Here is a 20656-nt window from a genome sequence, read left to right as displayed (position 1 = left end):
CCAGTGCATAAGAATTAGATACTTCAGCCGAGCAAGCTGGGTTCCAGTTAAGCCTGTGACTTGAATTGGCATAACATTATTCAGTCATACCACTGATCTGTTGTGATGCTCAAAACAACTTATCCACAGTTTAGCCACATAGCCACTTATTTCATAATGTGAGCACATGGGAAAAAGTATTTATGGGCCACTGCGTCACAAGATGTAATTGCACAATTGTATTGTAATACAGTAAGGAAAAGCAGCGTCTGAAGCCAGAATATTATCACATCTAACTCTGTGAATTAAAGGTTCATTTCAACCAAACCAGAGTTGGTGACTGCTGAAAGAGTGGAAAGACAAGCCAAGATGGTTCTGATGAGTTTTATTTTGTCAAGTTTGATCGAGGTGTGTTTTACGACGATCTGCATGGCGAAATGACTGTTGGGGGGAGCAATTTACTAGCTTCTGAACATGCGGCCTGTGTTTCCACTGTGCTCCAGTTACTTTTACCTCATAGCTTTACTTTTACCCCTTAAACTCCCTTAGCTTTTATACGTTGGTCTCTGTATAAAATGGGTCTTTGTCTTTGTTTTTTTTTTAAAAAAAAGGGGAAGAATTACACGGCATGATGACATAAGCCAATTCAGAAATGCTTTATTGCAAAGGTAAACACAGTAGAATATCCACACAGGAAAAGTGGAAACATTATTTGTACACTTTTTGAACTATCTATAGACACATGACTTGCAGATTTTCAGTTTAACACATACAGTCTTGGGAGAATCAAAGTCTTCAATGGCATCAATCAATTTGTCTCTGAACTTTCTCATGATCTTCTGGCAGCCAGACCTGAGGAATTTAATTTTCAGCCAGTTGCAGGCCTTGTCCAGCAGCTGTCGGATTTTTTTCTGAGGTGAAACACAAATGAAACATAATCAGATCATAAGAATAAACGTTTATGAAACAGTATGTCATTATAAGATGTTTGCTAAGAACTACCCAGATTGTCCTCTTAAGACGGACGTGAGCTGTGAATAATTCAACCAAAAAATTTAAAAATAAAGGCATCCAGAATTTAAACTAAATAAAACACAGTAAGTATTAAGGTGAACAACATAGGGATTTTGTGAAATGCGATTTTTGCTTTTCTTTCTTATCTCTCTGTCATCTTGTGAGCCCACGGTCATGAAAGTCAGCTTTAAAGAACATGATCGCTTGAGCCAAAATCCCAAAATATGGGACAGTTCACTCAAAAATATGTAATTTGATATCTTCCCAATTAACCTTTATCTGAAAAAACCCCACAAATGTTCTTCCATAGCACATCATGACAGAATCAAAGGGAGCTTTGGTGTTAACTGTATTTTCATTTTTGAATTTATTCTTTAAATTGACATATTGAAAGGTAAGACTTACAGCTGAGTTTGAGATGACATACAATGCATGTGTGATAAGGACAGTTTAAGAGACAGCATAGAGTGCTCGAGTGCTTTTTTCAGGGAGCCTCAGTCAGCCTCTGCCCTGCGTATTCACATATATTTTGCACTGATACCTTCGAATGATCGCTGCCCAGGTGCTTCCTCACCCAGGACACGATGAACACACAGCCCCTACATACACCAGGGAAAGCGGCTTTCTGAAACATTTGGATTGATAAAAGAGAATGAAGTTAGAAAATGCTTCTGTTGACGTGGCATACAACAGCATGAGAGGTGTGTGTGTGTGTGTGTGTGTGTGTGTGTGTGTGTGTGTGTGTGTGTGTGTGTGTGTGTGTGTGTGTGTGTGTGTGTGTGTGTGTGTGTGTGTGTGTGTGTGTGAGTGAGTGTGTGAGTCACAGTATTCTCACCCTAACACCTTGTTGTGACTGCAGTGGAAAATCCTCCTTCTCTTCAGTTCGGACCACCAGTGACCTAACGATAGCTTAAAGACAAAAATGTCTCAGTAAGAACTTATATTCAAAGGAAAATGGGCTAAATAACATTGCTTTCTTACTTGTGGAGAGCAGGAGAAGAGCGATGCTGATGGCGGACCTCATGGTCGTTCTTGTTGTCTCATCAGAGCTGACCTCAGCGGCTCCTCCTGTGGCTTTTTATACTGTTCCAAAGCTTCTGCTATCTTGCTTCTTAAACACCTGATCAGCACTTCATTTACCACAAGAATGCCACTCCCAAAAAGTCAAACACTGCATTTTTTTGACAAGTTGTACCAAGTACACAACCTTCAAGTATTTTTATAAAACACTTTGAGAATTATAGTGATCTCCAGCCAAGACAATGGACATCAAAACAGGTATTTTAGGCTAAAATGTGGTTGTTTCTGACTCTAACCACATGGGGTTTGTGCCTAATCCTTACCAGCCCATAAGCACAGCACTGTCACAACATAAAATTGAACCCAAAGAAAAAATAGATCATCATGTTGCACATTCTGGCTCCATGTGTCCGGCCCTCAGAACTTCAAGATTAACAATCGCTCAGTTTTTTTCCTGCTTTCAGTGGTCCAGAGGAGGCAAAAGCACCAAATTATTTTAGTGAGATTGTCAACAGAGGCCTGCTTTGTATGAGACAACTTACATGTCAGTCAAACATCAATTATGATCACGCGAATCACCGTTTACTTACCTTTGAATGATGTTTTTTTTTTTTTTTTGCATGTTTTAGTCATTTTCCTAGCAGGTATGATGGCTTCACAATGGTCAAATGAGTGTTTACCCGTTCTGTAAATAACCTGATGATTAACACATTTATCGATAAACCACCTCCGGATGTGTAGCATGTGCAGATCCTGCTGACCCAAGCCTTACCGCTATACCCCGACCCCGACAAGCATGCATCAACTCCCACTCTGCAAGGAAACGCAGGCAGTGCAAGCAGTTATGTGGCCATGACATGATGTGACTGTGAATCATCTTGCAGGTTCACTCAGTGAGCTCTCTGTTCACATGCCAGTAGAAGTAATGACAGTAATGAAACAAGTTATTCATCTGTCTTCCTGCTTCACTGAAACAACAATTGAGGTTAGCACTCACACTTTGTGTAACCTGGTCCACACACACACACACACACACACGAGTTCCTAGTAAATACTTTTGTTGGAATAGTTAATTGTAGTCTTAAAACACTCTTACACATGAAAAAGTACACGTGCGTCCTATTAGTAATGCAAAACGACAAAAGGTGGTTTAATCATCATGGTATATTGAGGGGAAATATCTGCGGCTGAAAACAACACTGATAAGAGTTTAGAAAGAGGACCAAAAGACTGTGGTGGAGGTCACATAAAACTCTGTAGAACCGATGGGAAATGCAGAGTCGAGTGATAAAAACCTCTGCGTTCGTCAATACAAGCGACCACACTCTCGGTTCTTTGGCCCACTGTTCACACACAAATGTGGATTAACGCTGCATAAACTTGAGCTTTTTACACAGATTAATACAAATAAATTCCACCGCTTGAATGGAGTGGAAACTAAATTCTTCAAGAGGTGCTAAAGTTATACGAAGAACCATTTTCTTCAACAGAAATCCCCTTTGAATATAAGAGGATTCGTGGTATGAACTCCTGGATGTGTTCTATATGAAACCCTTAGAATATACAAAGGTTCTCTGTCTCTTGTTAGCACCTTTAGAGAGTTAAAAGGTTCTGGATATTAGTTAGATTCTAGTTTTGGGTGGGACCATTGCACGGTAAAAAGTTTCTCTGCCGAACCTCTTATAGGGGGTTGTGGGGGGAATCTTTCCAGAGGGCTCTAGGTATAATCCTTTATGTTGAGTTGCAGTGGACTGATAAGATTCTGGGTCTAGAACTGGCCATCTGAAATGTTGTCAGTGTGAACCTATATAAATGGTTCGACCAGGAACCAGAAATAAGTTCTCCTAGGGGACGAGCCAGAGAACCCCAAATAGTTTTAGTTAGCACTTTAATTTGCGTAATTAATTAATTTGTGTAATTTGCGAGTGTACACATACACATGCAGTCGAAGTGTGTGGTGTCATTTCCAAAGTTGTGTCTGATCTCACACACTTTTTTTCTGGCTTTATTCTCTCTGACTGATTTTCCAGCTTTGTTTTTCACTGCTGTCGCATTACACCAACAGGCGGTGCCAGAGTCATGTATCTGAGCGTGGCTGGCGTCCTGAGGTGATGGCAGAGTGTGTGCCAGTATGGAAACACAGGAAAATGGGCAGACACTGAAACTGCAGAGTGTTTGTGGCCGTCTCAACTCCTACAGATAGCCCGCGCCTCCAGCAACAGTTTGAACATGCGGGCAGCTGGTTAATGGAGCTGCTGAGGGTGCGGATCTCTCTCTCGGTGGACTGCAGGGTGAACAGATTGTCTGCTCAGATGGTCAGGTAGAGCCAACGTGAGGCTCACTGAACTGTGAGAGGAAGAGGTGAGGAAACATCAGGTTTTAAAGTTTTGGTCGACCTGACGCATCAGAGAGCATAAAGACTAATGTAAACTCAAAAAGTGGTTAGATTAAACCTATTTCAAAACAGCTGTGTGTACTCATCACCAGACGGTAACACTAAGCTAAATGGTTATTTCACTGTTACCAAATTTTCTCTGTTAAACCACTTATAGGCCATTTATCAAGCAATTGTTTATTCTAAAGCTGCACCTGACATTTATATACCAATATTTATATAACAGTTGCTTTGGATTGTATTCATTAATCTTCATGTAACTACAGTACATTCCAGTTATGTACAGTTAACTGAGGCCACAAAGCATTAACAGACGGCCCTTGATCTTTCTTGTGTTACGATGGGCTCTGATGCATTCATATTAATAATGATAATATAACAATATATCATATATATATTAATGATTGTGGTAAAATTCAAATAATCCTGCTCAATTGTCTTGTCAAAACCTTTGACAATCTCATTCAGGTTTTCTAAGAAGTATAAAATTAAGCATTAAGAGCTTTCAGAGTGCACGAAAACTGAGACGTTAAACTTCGAAGGCGTCTCTGTGCTTCTTACCCAAGTGTTTCACGCCTCATATCCGGTCCTCACCACTCCCTCGCTGTGAAAATGGATTTGGTTTCCCTGCGCACTTGGAATAACAGAGTCACAATCCACTTGTTTTCACTCGCATCTAAATCACATCATAGTATGCATAATTGTGCGATGTTCCCCCGTCTTTTTGGGGGCCCACTTGTGCGAATAATGAGCTTAATATCGATGGGTAATTAATAAAAACGAGAGGGAAGAGAACCATGATAGAAGCTCAGGAATCATTCTGACAGATGGAAGACGTCAGGCGAAGGATGAAACATTAACACTTGTGTTTCCATACAATTAAACCACAATAAAAGGAGACATGACGTGCTTTTGTTTGTTGTGATAAAGAAGGAACTTTAATCTTGTATGTACAGTATGTACAATAATAGAATTCTTGGACATTCGACAAAGCCAAGTTTCAGTGCAGAACAAACCTTTGGAGATATACTATATCTACTACGATGCAAGACCCTTTCCGTAAAAAGCACTCCGTACGCAGAATCCGTACGAGAAGTGCTGCTCAGAACCCACGAGAGGGATCACCTTTAAACCAGACGACTATCATTTTCTTACATGTTCCACTCCGTTCACATTCCCAGCAGAGCACATGAGCTCCGTTCACAAAACTATTTCCACGCTGATTCTGTCGGAGTTGTGCCTCCTGATTCACGTCCGTTTGACAGTAAACGAAGTTGTAAAATCTTTGAAAAAAACAAACACAAAAACAACCAAAGAGAGAGAATCGGTTCATAAATCAACCAAAAGAAGAAAAAAAAAAAGCCTTATAAGAGAAATAAAAAAGGATTTTGCAGCAAGGAGTTTGCACAGTTCTGTATCCACTGTAACACAGGTTGGAATAGCGTTTGATGCTAATGATGGTATAATAATCACCATTGAGTTAAATCGTGGGTAGCAAATGAATAAGAAACCTGGGGAGTGTGAGGGCGATATATCTGAGGGACCACTGAGAATTTCTTTAGTCTTTCTGAGGAATCTGTTGGGCTTCTCTAAAAAAACACTCGCCCACATCACTTTAATGCATCGGATGTGCACTGCTTGTTTCTCACCTGTTGCGTAGTTCTGTCATGGGATTGTACGAGTACCGCAGAGGATACACAGGAAGTGACTGCTCAATATACTTAAGGGAGATCTGGAGGCTTCGAAGAAAGTTTTTCCATCACCTTCTGACATCATCGTCGCTTTGTCGTCCAAAACAATCTGATATTTCAGAGCCTATCGCGGACTACTTTGTATTAAAAGCTTAAAAACCTTTTGCTTTGAACGTAATGTAAAAGCATGAGAAACTAAACTATCTGTAGGAGGAGGAATGCCATTGTACGTACTGAAACCTTGAAAAATAATCACTGTATTGAGTGTTTGTTTCGTTTTCTTTGGCTTAAACAGCCAGCCGGCAGTTCCACGTTCAGAAAATAAACAGCTCGTGGTGTAATAAAGTCTACGGAGGAGAAAAGAAAAAAAAACCCCACACACATCAGCTCCATAAATTAAATAAAATCCAGTGAAAGAGAGCTCTCCTGCCTCTGTGTGTCAGCATCTCTGAGTGGACAGGGAGTGAGGAAGGCGACACAGTCCTCATTGACAAAACCAGCATCACCTTCACATCCAAACTCCAACTCTCTGATGGGGCGAACTCCCTCAGTGCTTTCCTTCTGGCCATGCTGTCAGTTCGGTTTCCTCCTCCTCTGACCTCCAGGCGGCGGATCCTCCCTTCCCTCCTTCTTTCTCTCACCTCCTCTCCCGCTCTCTTCATTTCTCCGAGAGTTTGCGTCTCAGATGATTTCCAGGACGTCGCACGGCACAAAGCCTCTCTTCTTTCCACTCGCCACTCTGATAAAGCCGCTGCGTTCCCCCTCGCTGCTCACGCAAATCTGCAGGGGGGAAGAAAGATGTATTGAGCCAATGCCAGTTTGATTGATATTGCTTCGACTGCACAGTATAAAAAAAACAGGGTTAGGGTGTAGGGAAATAAATCAAAGCAGGGATAACTCATTTGGCAAATAAACTCTTTAAATGTTTCCGTAAGACAAAAAGGAATAGACAGTTTAGTTGATGACTGAAGTCCATACATTTGACCATATTATGAAATGTCTTTATGTTAGGGTTAGTCCCCTTGGCACCAATTGAGGGAATTCTGAAATACATGATGATGTTTTCTCAAAATACTTTTAATACAATAGCAACAGTTAAGAGAGGACACATTTCTGTTTAAGTCAGGTTGAGAAGAAAATTGTTTTCTGGGTCTGGTGTGGATGAACTCAATCCCATCCAAAGATGCAAATTATATCCATTTCCAGAAAATGTACATAATATCTCTGGAAGATTTCCAGGAAAAGTTAAATAATAGACCAGTGGGTGACAAAGAAAACCAAAGAAAAAGCGTTTTTTGGGTTTTTTTTTTTTTTTTGAAAATTTGAACTCTGCTGACAGGACCTGACATTTAAAATATTTTCTTTGGTCCGTTTTCATGTTGATTATAAAACATTGCTTCATTTATCACTTTCATTTCATTCAAAGGCGATAACGACGATGCTGCTGTAGTCACCGTGAAAGACGAGACATGTTGTGTTTGCATGTTCGCTCTCAGTGCCCTCAGACGTCGTCCCCTGGGTGCGTGCGACAGGAAAAGAAAGGCAGCGGGTCACGGACTCATCGTGTTTTCAGTGGTTTCATCTCCACTGGGGGTTGCTTGCTTTAAGCCTCTCTGAGTCCCAACATGCCCTGGAAAGCATTGTGGGAAAAAGGGGGGCCTGATCTAAGTACAGCCCGTTATGCCAAAATGTAATGGCGACCCTTGAGAGGGATCCTCCGCCAGCCGACTCCATGTGAGTGCATGTGAGGGGAGAGTGGCTTGAGGTAAAGAGGCGACGTGGGAGCTGCAGGAGGGTAATAGGATGGCTAAAGAGCTGCTGGATAATGTGATTCTGATGTGCTGTAATGGCCGGGGTGTGATCGTGAATTAAACACAGGTGTAATGTGGAAATTTTTATGTCCGCGATAAAGGTCACTGCTTCCCTAAATCATGATGCGAGATTGTATGTGGGAGAGACCGTGCCAGTGTTTTGCCTTTGTGGCTCCAAAGTCAACCAGTCAGCCCTTAAAAAACAATCCTGTCGCTGTCGTCTGATACAAAATGTAAATGAATCATAAACTTAGAACAGTATCCTTCTTTTTAGCGTGATCGCCAGACGTATTTACTTTTATCTGGCAGGTTTTGACAAGCGTATATTCACAAAAGAGAACCGTTTTCCTTTATTGATTCTTTTAAGGGGAATAAAGTAAAAGTTTGAACTAACAGATATTAACGAAATGTCCCTCATTGACTTCTTACATACAATACATTACATCACTTCAAGAAGTTTTATGTTTAAATATTCCATTTCCAGAACAGAAATCCGAACAGTGGATAAAACCAGTCAACGTTTTTTACAGAAGGAATAATGGATATCTCATTTTATCACTCCATAAATTGAAAAAATAAAAATAAAAAATTCAACAGCCATGCCAAAAAAAAAAGAAAAAAAAATCAATTTTCACCAAGTTTGAAGGAATTAAGTGTTAGAATATAAATCAGACTATCAATGATGTATGAACTCTCTGTACAAGCCTTCAGATAGGAATTAAAAATGGAGCGTTTGCTGGAAGTAAGCGCTACTGAAGTGGAAAGTTGTGTATGAGCATGAGAAAGAATGTGTCTTGATAACATTTAATGATATCTGGAAATTACATACCTATCAAGACAAAAAAACAGTGAATAAGGTGTCACAGTGGAACTTCCCCAGTTGAATACTAACGATTGTATTCTATATATATTAGTTTTTTAATGTTTTTTTGTTTGAATATGCAACAAAATAAACTCCTACACGTGCATTTTGGGCACCGGATGCTACAGTATCATCGCATTAAATCAACACACATATTGACTTTAATTTCAATGTTTACTGTGTAGCATTCAGCTTCTTGCATCTTTTCTTGTGCTGGGAAGATGCTCACGTGTCAAAACATCTCTGCGTCTTATCATTAGAACCAGGTGCACATACACTACCTGCCCCTCCTTCAGGGTGATCTGGCCTTGCTCCTTACAGCCGATGAACGTCCTGTTACACTTGAACACTTGATCCCCTGCTCGCACCAGGTGAGCAAAGGCTGCTGGGAAGAAACCGATCCTGTCCTCAATTACCCCCTGAAAAAAAAAAAAAATAATAATAATAATAAGTCATCGAACATGTGGACACGTGGGGCGACTGCACAGAACATAAGAGGATTACAATCCCAGTGTCTTTGTAAATGATTAAATCCTCGAAGAAAAAAAATAAACACCGGGATTCTTTCGGTTACAGTACAGAACACCTGTGTGAAGTTTGATTTTAGATCATACTGTTAACCTGGTTACATAGATAGAAAAGAAATACACTACCTGTGTCTTTGAATATGGCACCTTTACATTTAATGCTGGTGTTACATCAGTGCTGATGTTTCTTGACTTGTTAAAGTATCCATTGTCTAAAGACTAAACCAGCCAGATGTCTCTGTTTATCTACAGCCGGTGGAGAACAACAACAGCATTAGAATGCGTGATGAGTTTCTCCATGGTCTGGTGGCAGCCGGCTGCCTCTGTACAGCCAGGCTTTGGGCCCTTTTGTCTCCCTAATTTATCTGTCATGCATTTGTGTCCAGAGGCTGCCTGTTTGCCTCGCCGCTATAATTTGCAGCTCGACTTCCTGTGATCCATCAGTCAATTTTAAACTGCAAACTGTACAACTGGGCGACAACGCCTTTGAAGGTTAATTATTCTTATAACGAGAAAAAAAGTTTTAGAGGAGTCATGTAATATCTTGGTCCCGTACCTACCTTCCACCAGTCGTCGTTGGAGTCGTCGGCCAATAAGATTCTGTCTCCCGCTCTGCAACACAGAGCGAAACAAAGAAGAAATTACTCAAAAGGTTTTAGGTCTGCATGCTCATATGATAGTCTAATCTAATCTAATCTAATCTAATCTAATCTAATCTAATCTAATAGTAGAAAAAATGAGCAATGGGCTCTGCTTGACCCCCTGTGACCCTGTATATTTATGAACAACTTTAACAATGAATCAAACTAGTACACAAGCAAGAACTGGCGAGCTAGTGTGCTATTTCCTGTGTACTGCAATTACAATTCAAAAGCCTTTAGTAACGTCAACTCATTGGCGTGATGGCATCTGAAGGTATGAAGTGGGAAGACAGCCGTTCAGTCTTTGGCCATCAAAAGTAGATTTATTTGGATATCACCCTGAAGATCACCTCTCTACTTGATCTACTCCTCTGTATGTCTGATGGATAACAAAGAAGAGGAGAGGCTGTTTGCAGTTTTTTCCCTTCTGCTTTGAATGAGACTGGATGCACCTTAATCCTGTTTGCTGTAAGTAATTCTTCTTTATCCAGGAAACGCATGAATCACTTCACCCACCCCATCGCCGCATGTGCCATGATTGCTAGCATCTGTTCAAGGCCGTTGGCTACATTTCGCCAGTAAAAAAAAAGGAGCAGCGCAGTCAAACCAAATGTTTGGTTTACGTAATTTCCCTTTTTCCTCGCCTTGTGGTCCGGTTACGACACTGTGCTGTCCTTTGCTCGGTAATTCTCACCATGACTCAGAGGACGCTCATTTGTTGTGGGTGAGAAACTGCTCGGCACCAGACGTCGTTAAAAATCCTCCAAGGTGACAAAGTGAAAAACAAAGTAGATTCACCTTGTTTAACATTCACATTGTCCGTTGAATAACAAAAAAAAAAGAACAGTGGGTATTTAAAAAATGCAATAACTCATCATCATTACAATCACCACATAGTCGCAGGTAATCATGTAATCAGAGCATGTGGCGACCGACGCTAATCACAAACCTGATTTTCCTGCTTAAAATGGAAATGGAAAAAAATTGAAAGCTTTTGATTAGAGATTCCGTTTTCACCTCATTTGAGCTTTATGTGTTAGTGTTCGATGTATTGATTACTGTCTGCAGTGAAACCCCGACGAGAGAAAAAAAAAAGAAAAAACACTGATGTGGGCTTTCGTAAGAGATGAAATATGGAACAAAGCTCGGTGAACTTTGTGCTCAAGCACTGGCGGTCAGGGAGCTGTAGAGAAGACGTCAATGAATTTTATATCAAGCCTGCCGATTGAAGTTTTTCTCTACCGAAGGGAGAGGAAGGGCCCGTGAGTGTGCGATCGTGAGTGTCCGTGTGTGTGTGTGAGGGAGAAAGAGAAATGGAACAAGTGCAGCTACATAGTCTTAAGTCCTCACAGGACTTCTGTGAGAATCAGGAGTAAATGGTACTTAGGCTGAAGGACTGCTCCTGACGGATGCTCTCTTTCCTGGGGGCCTATACCCCCAAAATGCGTTGTGGATGATGCCGGATCAATCACAGTTAGGGCATGGACTAAAACCTGTAGCCTGAATTCCAGATTGTACTAAATGCAATAAGACTGGCGAGACAGGAGACAGCTGTGTGTACTTTGGGACACTTTGGAGTCGTCGTGTTTCTGGCCACCTGGCAAATTAAAGTCCAATATTAAACCGGGTTTTAGCTCTGTTTTTTGGTCTCCGCAAAACCCCTGAAGGAAATCTGTGACTCTCAAGCTACTAAATGCTCCGTTTTGTTCAACAGCTAGCTCCTAACTGTGTCTGTCAGTTGCTGAACAGGTGGTGTAATGAGGATTTTCACAGCTTTTTCACTTCAAAACAGCTGACCTGTCCGAAAAATGACGACATGAGAGTGGATGAACCAAAACACTGAGTTGTGGGCCGGACGGTGAAAATAAAAAAAATAGCTTACAGCTGGCCATTAAGCTCGGTAAAGACGACGTGTTAATTCTCCATAGTTTAATCACTATGAGTGAACATTTCCCATTGTCACCTCGTTCTCACACTCTTTACAGACAAATACAGGTTGCACTTTAACAAAAAGGGAAAAAAAAAAACAAAAAAAACATCAAATTAAAAATAGCATGCCACGGTAGATGATACAATGATTTATCATAAATAAACTGTCATTTCTACTGTCATCGAATGTAGCAAATGCACATTTTAACTGTACCGCTGGCACACTGCCTGCCAATAAATGAACTTCTAAAGACTCAGAGTGTTTCTCTGAGAATATATCGAGAGGTGAGATCGACTGATATTAATAGACCATGGCGGCACTCACACAGGTACGATTAATGAGGCCACTCCAGAGAAATAAGTCTTTAAGGACCATTACCTAAAATGAGGAAGCTAATTAGTTTCCTTTTGTTAATCTATTCTTGTGCACTTGGACGTCTAGTGCTCTCAACACAGTGATTATATAAGATAAAAGAAACACGGAAAACGCTAATTAGCAGACGACCAAATTTCCCAGCGTGAAAAAGCGGATGAATATTGACAGTGAGCAGACACTATGTATGTGTACATACAAGACCAACGACAATACAATAACCTCTTATTTAGGAGATTTACATCAAGTGTTGAAAGCTGAACCGTGCTCACAGAAAGATTTTAATTGCGGTGCGTAAGTCCCGGTTTGCTTTGTCTCCTTATGACAAAGTAAGTCAGTGGCTCTACTGGCCCCTGACAGCCGATGTCACAAATAATGAAAGTGGTTGCTGTAACCAAATTTCTTGATCACATGCGACATGTGAGTTCCAGTGTGTGTAAACTCACCTCATCTCCAGGTCGGTGCTGTCTTGGGGAGTGTAGCTGTGCAAGGCCACGTAGGTGTTCAGCTTGAGGACGTCTTTCTGCAGCTGGCTCGGCTCCAGCTAGATGCCAAAAACATGGAGGCACGTAAACACGCACATTTGTTTTTGTTTTGTTTTTTTATGAAGTCTCGGGGAATGAGAAGGGAAATGTGGCTGACGAGTCGAACAAAGCTCACAGACAACACAAACACAACGCAACACCATTATCCTCTATTGTTATTTCCCTCGCAGTCGCATCTGAAAATAGTCTCCTGGCATCCGCATAGGCAGGAGAAGCCCTTGTTTACAGTGCACCGATAGACCGCGGAGATGCTTAAGTTGTTCTGCAATCTGTTCCTTCTAGTCCTCCATCAACATGAGTGGGAGAAGAGGGACCGGGCCTTCGTGAGCGCTCAGGAAGTTAAAACAGGACAGGGCTGTGGGTGGGGAGGAAGTTGTCGGGAGAGTGTGAGCACGATTAGCGGGGAGACGCGCCGAACATCCTGCTGCTCTTCACACCTGCTCGCAAAACTGGTGGGTGTTTTTTTTTTTCATCACCGGTACCTGCCTGCTGCGACCCTGAAATCCCTCCAAATGATGACTTGTCCCGTTCCCTTCATAATGGACGGGAATTTAGCCAGAAGCTATGAAGAATAGCTTTTTAAGACACACTAATGGCTGTTTTCTTTTTTTTTTTCCCAAGACAGCAGGAGTATTTCGCCATCTTCCGGCACTGTGGTAATGAAGAGGAGTGTTTTCTGGTCTTTTGTGGCTCCCCGAGTGTCACCCATGTGGACTGGCAATGCCTCTGATGGATGAGTTGAGTTAACGGCGGCCGCGAGGCAAACTGCCTCTGTGGCCTCAGGGTTCGAAACAACAGAATCAAACAGTGGCAATCTATTACAGCTAACTAAGGGCTGCCCGCTGGCCTCGAGAGGCTCTTGGTGCTGCGGGAGCCTGAAGGAGAGGCTGGGCAAGGCCGAGATGACAGCCTCCTTTCTAAGTGAGTTATTTCTAAGTGTTATTGAAAAATACAGAGGGCAGTAATTGAGGTGAGGGACAGTGTGTGAGGAAAAAAAAAGGAAAACAGAAAGACGGCATTCCTTTAAATCTGCAGTAACCGTTTGTTTGTGGCCCACCTGGGGGTAGAAAAACAACCTGTAGACGCTCTGACATATTCTCACCCTGTTCTCATGGCGAGCATGTTAGTCAACAGCTGCCTATTTACATATCTGGAGGACGCGGAGCAATATCTGATTTGTGTTTCTGGACACCTGCTGATTGCAAGTCCAATATTCACCCTCCCCCTCGCTGTTTTGCTCCACCTGCTCCTGAGAAAAGATGTCTGGTAACTGAGCTGCTAAATGCTCCAATATGCTCGCTAACTGGTCACCAACTTTGGACAAAGCCAAGACTGTAAATATGTGGGCCTAACACCAAAACAAAGAGCTAAAAGTCAATAAAATTCTCCATAGGGCTGAGAGTCAGGTCATAGTTTTTAGGTTTGACACTATGAGAGACACCTTTTTTTACAAGGTTTGAATTCAGCTGTTCGACACATCTTATACTTCTGGCAACAACTAAAAAAGCTGCCAGAATCTGTTTGGACACACAGAAGCTGCCTCAAATGAACAGACAAACGAAGAGAGCGCCACCTACACTAAAAATTAAGCTTCCGGAAAACCAGAGAATCCGACTGGAAAAGAAATCACAGCTTGAGCCAGACCATTTTACCGTCGATTGATCTCGGCGTAGTTTAACACTAAACCTGCAAAGTGTGAACAGATGGGCATCCTGTGTGTGACTGCGTGTGTGTCCCGTTTGTGCGTGTGAGCCTCTCATCTCAAATTGGACTCTCCGTCTCTGGTGAAAAGGCATTTTTTTTCGAGCGTTTCTCTCCCCGTTCATTACCCCGCGGAGCCTCCATCTGTCTGTCCGCCAGCCCGGGCTAATGGACCTGTCGTCTGACAGACAAACAGCCCCGCTGCCAGCTGTGCTCGGTCCAGCCTGATAACAATTCACTTCAGGTCTCTCCGCCGAAATGGAGAGAGTGGCTGTTATATTGTATTGCAGAGAATAGGTGTGTGTGTGTATGTGTGTGTGTTTGTGTGTGTGCGCGCACGTGCGTGTTTTTGTATTGTTTTTTGCCTTGTATGGTTATTTGTTCATTTTTGTGTTTGTCCAAGTATCTCTGGTCTTTTTCCACTGTTGACAATGGAGATAAACATGTTAAACTATAAAAGTAAACAGGATAGATGGCGGCCCATCGAAAATATGTACAGAGAGCACTGATACTGAGAGCATCTCTCCCACAGATCCCACCATGGGAGCTGAAAAGAAAGAAAGAAAAAGGAACGGTTTTGAAATCTGCCCATGAAATATTCATCGTTACTCTGCGGGGGGGAGGAGGAGGAGGGGGCAAGACGTTCACGGCATTTTTTTTTTTTTCCACGAGCATGAATTTTGCACAATCAGCACTGCATCTTCACTGCAGGGAGAACGAAAAAAAACAGCGGCACAGGGCCCAGAGCTGCAGATCCAAACATCGCTGTAAGGTCAGGCCTTCTCTCTGTCGGTGCAGGCCAGCGATCGCGTCAGCTCGGGTATGATTTGTTACAGCAGGAAGAGAAGTTTTCCATCAAAGTCCTGGGAAATTCAGCAGTGACGACGGAGGCGAGGGGGGACAAGAGGGACTGGCTTGGTATCAGTTCTCAGAGTGACCAAGTGGAGTTCAGGCAGTGGTCAGTGAACAGAGTCGTTCTCAGAGGTCTTGAGACTGAGCCACTAACACGTTGCTGCAAGAATCTGTGCTGCAGAGTAAAACTAAGAAACTGAGGATGACTGTGAAAGTGAAAGGTGGGCAAATTTGCTGAAAAGACAGTTTTAGCGTTCCATTCCTCTGAAGTAGAACATTCAGTTTTTTTTCTCACAGGGCAGCAGATTTTCTTTGTCTGTGAAAATACTGACTTTTAAATGTGTTTCTGTTTGTGTTTGAGGTAAATTGAAGGCTCACATTTTTTGTGGGCCAAATCGAGTAGTATGACCTTCACTGGATAACTGATAAAAATGATATCAATTTCCAGAAAATACAAGACACAGATGGGTTTGTTGGTTTGTCAGTGGGATTACACAAAAACCACTGAACAGATTTTCCCGAAACTTGGATGGAGGATGGGTGTCTGCCCAGAATTCATTCTTGGTGCAGAGTCAGGAATTTGCGTTAATTTCTCTTGGAATAACGCACGGCACATTTAGGCGGATGGTATGAAAAGGGGAATGTTCGGCAGAGATATTAACAAAGAGAATTTGTTGTTCTTAAATGACTTCCTGTTCAATTCGGTCCGATTTTTTGGTGTTAACAAAATACAGGTGTTAGAAAAGGTTGGTTTCTCACCGGCAAATCCTCAGGTTTACTCTCTGGCTGATGGTAATGCTCCGTCCCGTTCTCGATGACTGTGAAAACTGAAAAAAAAAACAAAAACAAAAAAGAAAGGAAAAACAAGAACAAGAAAGAACAAATTACAAAATGAAATCAACACCCATTTAAATAAACAAGCTGCAGTGTTGATCAGATTACATGTTGGAAACATAAAAAGAAAGACATCCTTGCTATTTGTTTCAACCTTAACAGGAAAATGGCACCACGGGAATGATCATGGGAAAGTCACTGTGACGTCAAAAACATTGCAATCAACTGGCTTGATTGTGACTTATCTTGTGTGCAATTTTAAACACTGGCTTGGTGCCTGCCCTAAATCAAAAACATGATGAATCATAAATATCTATGCTGTGCCAAATATTCGAAGACAGCGTTCCATTGACCATAGTTGTCATTTTTACAGTAACCCACACGCTTTCAAGAAAACTAGAGCAGTTTGGTGGCCGACATGTGGCACAGGCCAAGAATGTACTCTTTTCTTCCTTTGTTGGGTCAGGTGCTACTCTCTGATGGGAACAGTCCAGCAGCATTGTAGTCTCGCTCCAAATTGCATTTTCAAATGCCAAGGTCTACATTTTTATCTTCGCAGTTCAGCCCTCGCCAGTCAGAGCGAATGCTCCAGATTGTAGAGGGTCAGCGCCTTGCCCCGTCGCCACAGAGACTATTGTGCAGCTCAAATAAACCTACTCACCATTAAATCAAGAGCTGCACACAAAGCAGATGAAAAAAAGAGGTCCAAACGTTTCTACAGGCTTCTTTCTACAAGTGACTCTATAGCAGCAACGAGGCAAAAAGTGCGATTGCACTTTGGCGGAAAAAAAGTAAAGAACGTAATTCTCTGGCTCATTGGATGAGAATTCGATGTTGCAACCTTCCCAGACTCTCTTGTGGGAAGAGAAGTAACAGTGTGTGTGTTTTTTTCCCTGTGTCACTACATGGCTTTGATCCAGACGCACACAGTGTACCGCAACGCACACTCACCATCATCGCTGTGTTTTCTCGACAGCTCCTGCCTGCTGCTGTGAGCCACCACTTCCTCCGGAACTTTATCCAAGTCGTTGGTCTGCAGCGATTTGATAGAACAGAACAAAATGATGATACAGATAGACAGAGATGGACACAGCAGCATGGGGACAGATAAAGACAAAGATGCCAATGATTATCAAGCCCTGAACCCCTTTATCAGACCGAAGAGGAACGGATCCCTTTAGATTTCCACGTACAACAACTAGCTAAAATTCATCTGCTTTCTCAGACTAACCAGCTATTCTAGAGAAACCTGTGGTGGAGCAAACACGCTGTTTCTAAGTCTGCATTTGGAAACTATTATCATAACCCCTGTTGAGATCACATTGTCTCCGTGAGCCACACACACACACGCACGCACACACACACACACACACACACCCAAACACACACACACACCCATTCACTAACAGCTGCACAGGACAGGACAGGATGGCCTCAACCCAACAGCTTTCAGATGTCCTCATAGGGAGGCACGCATCCAGACTGTGCATACAGCTTAGCTTACATTAGAAGTGATAAGCTATGAAAGACAGATTTCCTTTGCGCATTACATACACAGAAGTGGAAAGGAGGCCAGGGAGTGGAGCTCTGCAATCAGTCGAGTCCATCTTCAGAGCTGTAACGTGAGTGTTTGCGCCGGCATTTTCCCTCATAAGCGCCTGGGAAAGACTGCCTTTATTGGTAGTGTTTACAGCCCCGCAGTGGCAGTATCTATTTAGACCATCAGCTACACTGTGTCCGTTGCAGTGGGACAAAATATAGGAAGCATTACACCGGACCGTGATGATCTACAAGGTGTCACAGGTCTGCACGCACACTGCGGTGTAACACAGGGGTGCTACAGCAGGAGATATAAAAACTGAAAGCCACTTTCTTTGTGCACAGTGTATCTGTGTTCGGGTTTAAACAGACGGATCAAAAGAAAACACAAACCGACATGATGGATGTCTCTTACCGAGTTTCTGTGTGGAGACTCAGAGCCGCTGGCCCTCTTGGCCTTCTGTGCCAGCGATGTCCCGAACCTCAAGGCCTCGTACACAGGGTCCACCTTGTTGCCACAGGCTTCAGAGGAGATATAAGATATTATGATATAAGCTGATGGCAAGTAAGCGTCACCTGTAAGCTTCCAGGACAGCCATGCAGTGATTTACAAGATCATAAAACCAGGTAGGGAAATCTCATAAAGCAGCTGTGGAGGAGTGGTTCTCTATGCTTCTCACCGATCGGCATGACTTCCTTAATGCAGCCGTACTGTTCCTGGATCAGTAACGGGGAGCTGTAGTACCGCCGAAAGCCTTTTGGCTGAGGAGAGACAGAGAGAAGCGACAGACGTTAGCCACCTGACACCGAAATACTGAGCGTTAACACTCTGTTTAGCTGATCGTTTCTGAGCACAACTGACCTCACAGAGAAAAAACTTCTGCAACACTGAGGTTGGACATTTGAATCACAACGACTGTACTTCACACTGCAAACTCAGCAGACTGAAAACATGTACACGACGGTATTTAAATAGTCAAACATGCAACATGCAAACGGAAAGGTAGGAAGTTCGAGAGAGACAGACGGATGGTGGGAGAAAGACAAGATGCTGAAGGGGTTGTTTCAGACCCCGTCCACACACTGTACTGCACCACCCCGAGGCTGAGGAGCGACTTCAGTTCCACTCAGTTTCACTCACTCTCAGTCAATTCTCATGTTCAAATCGCGCGTTACCATCGCAAATGAACAGCTAGTTCGTTACACATGGAGTTGGGTCGGTTCAGGCGGTCCACTGCGCCTGACAAGAACAGGCTGTCGTGAAAGTCACCGTCTTAATTCATCCTCTTGTCATGTCCGCCTCCCATCTCTCGAGGCCCTCAAACATTTATCATTTATATATCCATTACCTTGCTGCTTCCTAGCCAATCAATACCTCCACATCTCTTCTGAATCCTTCTTAAGTACAGAAGAAAGACAGATGATTGAAATTCTCCTCAGTCCCTGCAGACATGATGTCATCTGCAGCACACTGGGTAATGAATAATGTCTTTTTTTTTTTTTGTTGCATTTTCTCTCTGTTGTTTTTCCCGGAAGAAGTCCTGGATAATCACTCAGACATTTAGTGATTACATTAAATAAGATTAATGTTTCCTGATTACAACAACCTTCACTCTTTACTGAGCAGGCAGCAGTGAGACCTGAAGCCAGAGGACTGCCTTTTCTCTCTGTCGGTTTACATTTCAAGGATTCAAGTGGCAGGTGGTGAAATCTGCATCGCAAATCAGTCTTAATTTTTGCATGTGACACTTCTTGCGAGGAGACGGCTAAAATAAGCAACCCTTGAGCTCTTCAGGCTCATCTGAATAACTGAGATGTCAGACTTTCGGGGGAGAAGTCTCATTTAGGAAAAAGGTGAAAAGCGCACACTTGTTGGGCCCGTTTGGTTCATTTGGCTGCCAACAAGAGACACCGCTCACTGATGCCGGCAGTGACTTTGTTGACCACACTGATGCTGAGACAGACGGACAAAAAAGAAAATCAGCCTTTATGTTTTTTGGGTGATTTTTGTCAATTTATTAAGCACATTTAATGATCTACATCCGAAGGATGAGACAAACAGAGCGTAAAGCAGGAATATTTTCCCAGCGAACTCTTTGAATGGCAGGTTTGTTTTAACCAAACCAGAGACAGTTTTGATGAGTTCTTCTAAAGTGTTTGATTGTGTTTTATTGTTTCGTAGGGATTTTTTATTTCTTGACTTTTGCGAGTTTATTTGTTAATTGATATGTAAAGTATAAATGAGCGCTTGTGGAATGAAACAAACTCACCTCTCACACACATCTCCCGGCTGAAACTGGGGGGGTTAATCGCTAATATATCTGAAGATAACATGCACGTGGTGAATGCTTTCATTTGAGCAGCGTTGCCTCACAGGAAGAAAGTCCTGGGTTCGAATCCCGCTGAGACAGGACCTTTGCATGTTCCCCCTGTACTTGTGTGGGTTTTTTACTCGGGGTACTCTGGAGTGTTGATTCCCCAGATCGGGAGTTGGTCCTCCTGGGCGCGAGGACCGCCCACTGCTGTTCACCACGCTGTACATGATGCATGATATGTGACCTAAAATGAGAGTCTTCCTCTGTCAATCTCTGAACAAACTTTGATATTCTCGAATGAGAGTCGTGCTCAAGGCCACCTTCTGACAAGTGTCTTGTGTTGTGTAAACCAGGCACCACGGAAACCAAAACAGAGAGAGAATCTGGATACTGATTGCCCATTGTGATGGCGTCATGCTGACAAACGGCACCTCTCTGCTATTGTTGGTGTGTGCGTGATAAGCATTATCCTTGAAAAAAAAACAAAAGAAACAACGACTCATGAGTGAATCATTAAGTTTGCACAAGCAAGGTTCTGAATCAGTAAAACTACTAGCTGAATCGTGTCACAGCTGCAGAGTGCCTTGCGTGTTACAAAGCACTGTGGCGGCGCTCATCTCTCTCTGGT

At 42.6% G+C, this 20656-nt stretch overlaps 2 protein-coding genes across 5 annotated transcripts in view; both read right to left on the bottom strand.

The window, feature by feature from the left end:
* Positions 1-620: 620 nt before the first annotated feature.
* On the bottom strand, positions 621-2048 carry LOC119005033 (antimicrobial peptide NK-lysin-like). Its single transcript, XM_037072428.1, has 4 exons — positions 1975-2048; positions 1829-1902; positions 1535-1618; positions 621-890 (listed from the first exon to the last, which is right to left on the bottom strand). The coding sequence occupies exons 1-4, from the start codon at positions 2015-2017 to the stop codon at positions 708-710; spliced, it is 384 nt and encodes a 127-aa protein (XP_036928323.1). The 5' UTR covers positions 2018-2048; the 3' UTR covers positions 621-707.
* A 3131-nt stretch (positions 2049-5179) lies between these two features.
* The window catches only part of stac (SH3 and cysteine rich domain), a 32288-nt gene continuing 16811 nt past the window's right edge, over positions 5180-20656 (bottom strand). For 2 of the 4 annotated variants that reach the window (XM_037072424.1, XM_037072425.1), the window contains 8 exons: positions 18394-18475; positions 18129-18235; positions 17126-17207; positions 16100-16167; positions 12689-12786; positions 9860-9911; positions 9054-9191; positions 5180-6879 (listed from right to left, as the gene is read on the bottom strand). In XM_037072424.1, coding sequence (XP_036928319.1) covers positions 6781-6879; positions 9054-9191; positions 9860-9911; positions 12689-12786; positions 16100-16167; positions 17126-17207; positions 18129-18235; positions 18394-18475 — 726 coding nt within the window. In that variant the 3' untranslated portion in view covers positions 5180-6780. Of the gene's footprint in view, positions 6880-9053; positions 9192-9855; positions 9912-12688; positions 12787-16099; positions 16168-17125; positions 17208-18128; positions 18236-18393; positions 18476-20656 lie in introns of all 4 variants that reach the window. The other 2 variants (XM_037072426.1, XR_005070359.1) reach the window with 2 other exon arrangements.

Source organism: Acanthopagrus latus, chromosome 16, assembly GCF_904848185.1.
Source record: "Acanthopagrus latus isolate v.2019 chromosome 16, fAcaLat1.1, whole genome shotgun sequence".
Taxonomy (NCBI): Eukaryota; Metazoa; Chordata; class Actinopteri; order Spariformes; family Sparidae; genus Acanthopagrus; species Acanthopagrus latus.
Note: the sequence above shows the minus strand (reverse complement) of the source record. Positions and strands in the feature narration are given on the sequence as shown.

Excerpts from the sequence above, each read along its gene's own strand:
- LOC119005033 (XM_037072428.1), bottom strand. The coding sequence starts at position 2,017 with ATGAGGTCCGCCATCAGCATCGCTCTTCTCCTGCTCTCCACAA. Across the intron at positions 1,903-1,974 it reads TCTTCTCCTGCTCTCCACAA|CTATCGTTAGGTCACTGGTG; the intron begins GTAAGAAAGCAA and ends TTTGTCTTTAAG. Across the intron at positions 891-1,534 it reads TGGGCAGCGATCATTCGAAG|AAAAAAATCCGACAGCTGCT; the intron begins GTATCAGTGCAA and ends GTTTCACCTCAG.